We start from the raw sequence: 7,066 nt of genomic DNA on the forward strand, positions 1-7,066 counted from the left end.
GAGCTGTCAGCACAGAGCCCGATGCGGGGCTCGAACTCACGGATCCCGAGATCGTGACCTGAGCCGAAGTTGGATGCTCAACCGACTGAGCCACCCAGGTGCCCCAACATTTTTTTTTTTTTAAAGTCATCTCTATACCCAACACAGGGCTCAAACTCACAACCCTGTGATCAAGAGTCGTGTGCTCCTCCGACTGAGCCAGCCAGGCGCCCCCAAAATATTTCTTTTAAATGTGGTTTGCTTTTGCCTTGTTTTGTTGTCACCCACATGTGATTTTCCCCTCCTGTTGCCTTGTGATATTTTCTCCCACAATTTTCGTATGGAACTTACACACATGCAGTCATGTTCAAAAAACCTCAGTTCTCTGGCCTTCTGGAGCCCCTACACTTCTGGAATGGCTCCAACTCCACAGAAATGACCCAGTGAGGAAGCAGGAGACACAGAAAAGGAATAAATCCTAAGGTGATACCCGGCACACTACAACTATTCTCTTTGCTTGTGATCATCTGTTTATTCAACAGTCAACAAATATCTCCTAAGTACCTACTTTAATATTAAATCTACTAACAGGCGAAAGGACTTTGAATGATACCTACACACAGTCAGCATTACATAATTTTTGTGGTAACGTGCCATCGGGGGACTTCCAACTATGGTGGTATGAAGAGGTTAGCAAATCTCTCCCCCCCCAAAAAGTACAGAATTGGACAAAATTGTGAAACAACAACAACCAAAAACAAACAAACAAACAAACAAACAAAAAAACCTCAACCATTTCAGGGATGGAGAAATCAAAGGCAAATAGACTGAGAAATGTTTACTTGTGAAGCGCTGGGGTAGCTCAGCGGGTTAAGCATCCAACTAACTCTTGATTTCAGCTCAGGTCATGATCTTACGGTTTGTGAGTTCGAGCCCCATGTCAGGTTGACAGTGTAGAGCCTGCTTGGGATTCTCTCCTTCCTTCTCTCTCTGCCCCTCCCCTGCGTGCATGCTCTCTCTTTCTGAAAATAAATAAATAAACATTAAAAAAAGAGGAGGAAATGTTTATTTGTGAAAGGCTGCTAGAACTTCAGGTAACAAGAGCAGGAGTCTGCAGATTTCCCGTCTTGGGCTGTACCATCTACTCCAGCTCAGTGCACAAGTTTGAAAAGGCCAGGGTTGATCACCTTTGTGGCCAGGAAGGAAAGACTTACTTTAGGATGTAAGGTGAAAACTCATGCCTGGTAGTGAACTCAGCGGGAAACAAACAAGGAAAACAAACCCACAACTCAGCCAGTCTGTGGTTGCGATCCTGACCGGGGCAAGGGGAGAGGAAGACCAGCCAGAAGGGTAATGGAACGATCCTAGAAATGAAGCTGTCACAGAAGGCTCTCCACACATCCACGGCTGACAGGCAAACTCCACGAGGGGACATGGGAGACCTGAGCACCCAGGGCCACGTAAAGCTGAGGCAGACATGAGAACAGCCTGATCGCTGAACGTGGTCTCCAAACCTATAGTCAGAATCAAAGGTAGAAGGTAGAAACCTTAGAAGCCCAAAGCGTTTGAGCACAACCTCTGCCCAAGTCATCGGCTGACCACAAAAGTACACGGATGGGGGCGACACTCAAGAAGCCAGGCTAAAAAAAGGAGGGGGAGGGAGACAAATCAAAAACCTGAAGAAAGACATCAGTGGCCGTGCACCGCAGGGGAGATGGATTCTACAGATGAAGTACATACAAGTTACTTAAAAAAACAAAAAACAAACAAACAAAAAAAAACCTCAAGGGAAAAATATCAGAATCCAAAGTCATTATAAAGTATCACCCAGAAGTCCAGGTTTTAACCAAAAAGTAAAAGAATTGCAAAGAAACAAGAAAGTGTGAACTATACAGAAGGGACAAAAGCAGCTGACAGAAACCAACACTAAGGGGACACATGCTGGATTTATCAAAGACTTCGATAAACCACTGTTCAAAGAATATTTTAAAACCGTGTTTAAAGAACGAAAGGAAAACATGATGACAATGACTTCACAGCTATGGAATCTGAATGTAAAAATAAAAACATTAACAAGTTAAATGGGGGAGGGGGGGAGGGACACCTGGCTGACTCAATGGGTACAGCATCTGACTCTTGATCCGTGTCATGAGTTCAAGCCCCACGGTGGATACGGAGCCTACTTTAAAAAGTTAAACGGAATTTCTAGGGTTGTAAAGTACAGTAACAAAGAGAAAGAATTCTCTAACAGGCTCAGCAGCTGATGTGAGATGGCAGAAGAACGAAGCAGTTCACTTGAAGAAATATCAAGTGAAATTATTCATTCCGAAGAACAGGGCGTAAAAAGAAGAAAAAAGAACAGTGACTCAGAGACCTATGACCTAGGACACAACATCAAGTGTACCAACATCTATGTAATTAGAGTCCCAGGAGGGCAAGAGAGAAAGGGGAGGAGGAGGAAAAAAAAAAACTTTAAAAAATGGCAGAAAACTTACAAATTTTGTGAAAACATAAATCTGCAGATCAAAGCTACTCAATAAATCACAGTTAAACTGTTGACAGGCAAAGAGAAAAATCCTGAAGGCATCAAAAGAAAATGGACTCAGCAAGGACAAGGGAACAATAAGTTTAACAGCTAAGTTCTTATCAGAAACAAGGGAGACCAGAAACCAGAATGACATATTCAAAGTGTTGAAAAGATAAAAACTGTCCACCAAGAATGAATTCTGATAGCAGGAAAGGCCCAAACAAAGACTGAGCGAATTCAGTAGACCTGCCTTAACAAGTCCTGAAGGGGGGCCTTCAGGCTAAAAAATGAAATGACAGAGCACCCGTTAGCGGAATTATAAGGGTAACTATAAAGCACTGCATGAATAAATCTCTTCTCTTTTTGTCCCTTAAATGATTTAAAAGACAATTGCATAAAATAATAATGGTAAAATTGTATTACTGGGCTTAAAATGTATGAAGATGTAACGTGTATCACAATAACCACATAAAGGGGAGAGGAAGAAATGGAGTTTCGCTGGAACAAAGTTGCTCTAGTTTTTTCAGAATTAGGTCACTATTAACCTAAAGTAGACTATGATAAGTTAAGACAGATATTATAACCTCAAGAAAGACCTCCTCAAATGTACAGCAAAACACCCAACAAAGGGATTTAAAAGGTACACTAGAAAAATACCTATTTAACACAAAATACCTATTAACACAAAAGAAATACACACAAAAAATACCTATTTAACACAAAAGAAGGGAGCAAAGGACGAACAGAGAAACAAGAAAGACATAGCAAAATGGCACATGTGATCCAACCACCTCGGTAATTACATTAAAAGGACATGGACTGAGCGACATCAGTGAAAATGGAAGGGCAACAAAGAACTGGCAAGCGTCAGAACCAATTTTTTCAGAACTCTGAAAATTACCCAAAGACTTAAAGCAATCTAGGGAATGTTTACTCAAGAAAAGCAGCTTACTTAAGAACCCCAAGCTCTGCAGCATTTTAACTTGACCTATTCCCATCCACCTCTGCTCAGCTCTGCAGTGGCTCTGAAAACCAACAGCTCACAATTACAGCGCAAGCCAGCGGTCTTGCAGCCACTGGAGGGGTCAGAAAGGGACTGAAGCAACTTCAAAGCTCCACTCCCGGAGCATTCCCATCCATCTGTCTGGTGGATCCCCGGAAGACTCCGTTCACAAGGCTCCATTGATTTGACCTGACCCAGATATCACTCGGTGCGAACAGCCTTTACCCCCAGGGATATTTGTTGAAAACAATCAGCGGCTAACGACGAACACTGCAGCTGCCTGAGCAAATAATATTTTAGCCGAGAAGTTACCGACTAACTTGACCTGACATCAACTCCGCCAACAGCCGAACACACATCCCTTTTCAGGCACACGTGGAACATTCTCTAGGGTAGACCGTACGCTAGGCTACGAAACAAAGTCTCGATACATTTAAGAGGGCTGAAAGTAAAGAAGGTATATTCTGTAGCCACAACGAAATTAAACTGTAACTGATCACAACCCCGACTCCGGGGGTGACGTGCGAAGGACGACAGTCGGGCACAAAACGGGCACGTTTCGGCCAATCGATAAATGCGAGCAGCGCCCTAACGCCTTCCCCTGCCGGGCCTGCAGCCCGCTCGAGGGTCCTCCTCCCTGACGTCGGACCACCCGGCTTCCCAACTTCTCGCAAAGGGCCTCGGGGAGCAGCGGCAGAGGCCGGAGGGCGCGACCGAGGGAGGGAGGCGCGACCGAGGGAGGGAGGCGCGGCCCGCACCTTCTGGTCCAGCTCCAGGCGGTAGGGCACAGGTTGGATCCTGCGTCGCGGCCGCGAGCCGGCGCGAGGCTCGGGCCCGGCGCCGGGCAGCACGAAGGTGGGCACGCCCAGCGCCCCCGAGAAGCTGAAGCCCCACACGAAGATGCGGTCGGCACGGGCCGCGCGCTCGCCCACGTATTGGAACACGGGCGTGTCTGCCTCGCGCGGGCTCCGCGAGCGCCCGGCCGCCGTCCAATGCCCTCGCCCCGGCCTCAGCTCCGGTCCCGACCCACTCAGCCGCCACCCCAGCCGAGCCCTGGCGGCCAGCGCCCCCAGCCCCATCCTCAGCTCCACGCCTCAGCGCCTCCTGGGCGCCGCCATCTTGCGTGACCCTTGGCCCCACTCCGTGACGTCAGAGTCCGAGGCCACGTCGACTACTGGCTGAAGGCAAAGGCGCCGAGGGCTACCATTGGCTGAAGGGAGGCGGGGGGCGGGGCGGGGCGGAACCGGGGAGCGGCGGGCCTAAGTGGGCGGAGTGCCGGGCTGGGGGTTCGGTCACTGGTCTGCGCTCCTGAGCGCTGTCGGTCTCCGAGCTGCGCAGCCGGCCGAACTCCTCGTTATTGAGCTCCGGCAGGAGCGGAAGGCCTTTGTTGCTTGTCGATTAGCAGAGGTAAAACTTAGGGATGGCCCGCTCTGCGCGACTCCCTTGTGGTGGTCTCCCCTTGTCCCTGTTTTCCTGCCTTGTCGCAGCCTTCCCGTCCGCTTCCAGGACAGTCAGTCGTGCTCCAGCTAGAGTGCAGCTCTTACCGGCGCCGGCGCTGACCCTGACCCTGACCCTGCAGCCTTCCAGAGTGCTTCCTCTTCCCCAGCTCAATTCGCCCCACAGCCCCGCACGCCACTGGAGTCAGGTAGCTTTACTTGTAATTTCCGAATCCCAGGGCCGCTTCAGGCCTCCCTGCTTTTGCACAGAGTGCCTCGAATGCCCTCTTCCCTGCAGATGTCTGGCAGACTCCTGCTAAGATCCGGCACCTCCTCAGAAGTTCCGTGAAGGAACCTGGGGACCTGGGTCTAGTCCTGGCTCTGCTACTGACTTGATAGGTATCTTTAGCAAGTTGTGCCCTTTTCTCTGGATCACACCTCTATAGGAAGGTTAAAAAAAAAAAAAAATCAAAACGTGAAATTAATTTTTTTAAGTGAATGAGATATCTAGACTTGACCTCTTACAGCCCGTTATGATCCATGATAGATGTTCCCAAATACTAGTCCCTAATGCTGAGGACAGACTGTCCCGACACTGGGGACCCCAGAGGATGGTAGCGTTCCAGAACAGCAGAGCCAGGTAGCTGGACTTCGTCGTCACAAGTAAGGTAGGTAGACTTGGTAGATGAAGCGAGGACAGGGTGGCAACCGCAGTGGCCATGACACCAGCGATCTATGCCGTTGGTTCTCTGACCATGATATTCCAAAGGATGAGGTATAAGGGCCGACAGCTACAGTGCTGCCTTGACTTGAGGAACCAGAAAAAATCTGACCCAGTTCTCAGACCAGAGTCCAGCAATTGTAAGGGAGGTAGAATCCACTAGAGGAAGGACCCATAGAGCCAGCACAAGTAGAGGCAATACTCTAATCATTCCCCAAAGGCATTTGTGGTTATTTACCAGCGTTATATACTGGAGAAATGTGTGCAGTGACCCCAGAGAACCTGAAACGCTAGCAAGGACCCCAGTTAGAGTGGGAGCTTATGGGGCCAGGCAGAGGCATGTCTCTCAGTGGGTCAGGGTGTGCATGGTCCCACCCTGTGGAAATTTCCTTGGTTCTGAGCACACAATTGGGACAGACATACTCAGCAACTTGTATTGGTTCCCTCCTCCTGTCTTGACTCAGCCAGCATTAAATCAGAAGCCATACTGCAAGCCCGGGTGGAATTGTAGACCTGAGTGCCATCTTCAAAGATGGGGATTCAGGGGTGGTGGTTCCCCGTCTTAACCCCATTCAGTTCACTTGTTTGGCTCCTGCAAAAACCAGATGGAGCATGGCAGGCAATGGTAATAAACTACATAAACTTAGCCAAGGGCATATAGCCCAATCATCTCTGCTGTGCCAAGGGTAGCGTTTTACTGGGCCAGGTCAACACAGCTTCTGGAACTTAACTATGGGATACTGATCTGGTGGATGGGTTTTTCAATTCCAATGGTAAAGACGCTCAAAGGCAGTTTGCCTGTATGTAAGAAGGACAGTATTGGGGCGCCTGGGTGGCTCAGTCGATTAATCATCTGACTTCAGCTCAGGTCATGATCTTACAGCTTGTGGGTTCGAGCTCCACATTGGGCTCTGTGCTGACAGCTCAGAGCCTGGAGCCTGTTTCAGATTCTGTGTCTCCCTCTCTCTGCCCCTTCCCTGCTCACTCTCTGTCTCTGCCTCTCTCTCTCTCTCTCTCTTGCTCTCTCTCAAAAATAAATAAACATTTAAGAAAAAAAAAAGGACAGTATTATACATTAACTTTCCCTGCCCTTTCACTCCTTGTACCTCCCAAATTAAGTATCTGTGTACAAGATCTTGTCTCTAGCTCTGCTTTTATTTATCAATCTGAGACATATATTGATAAAGAAGAATTATGTAAATGTTATCACATTGGTGAGGGTTCTCCAGAGAAACAACTAGTAGAAACGGGAGTCCCATGATCCACCTGCAAGCTGGACACTCAGGAGAGCCAAAGGTATAGTTCCCAGTCTGGGTACAAAGGTCTGAGAACCAGGAACAGTGGTGTAAGTCCCAGGTCAAGGTCAGGAGACTGACTCTCCAGCTCAAACAGCCAGGCAG

At 48.4% G+C, this 7,066-nt stretch overlaps 1 protein-coding gene across 1 annotated transcript in view; it reads right to left on the minus strand.

The window, feature by feature from the left end:
- The window catches only part of RCC1L (RCC1 like), a 33,850-nt gene extending 29,224 nt beyond the window's left edge, over positions 1-4,626 (minus strand). Inside the window, exon 1 of the mRNA XM_030300294.1 lies at positions 4,268-4,626. Within this exon, the coding sequence (XP_030156154.1) occupies positions 4,268-4,588 (321 nt within the window). The 5' untranslated portion in view covers positions 4,589-4,626. The remainder of the gene's footprint in view (positions 1-4,267) is intronic.
- Between the last annotated feature and the right edge of the window lie 2,440 nt (positions 4,627-7,066).

Source organism: Lynx canadensis, chromosome E3 (assembly GCF_007474595.2).
Source record: "Lynx canadensis isolate LIC74 chromosome E3, mLynCan4.pri.v2, whole genome shotgun sequence".
In the NCBI taxonomy this organism is placed as follows: domain Eukaryota; kingdom Metazoa; phylum Chordata; class Mammalia; order Carnivora; family Felidae; genus Lynx; species Lynx canadensis.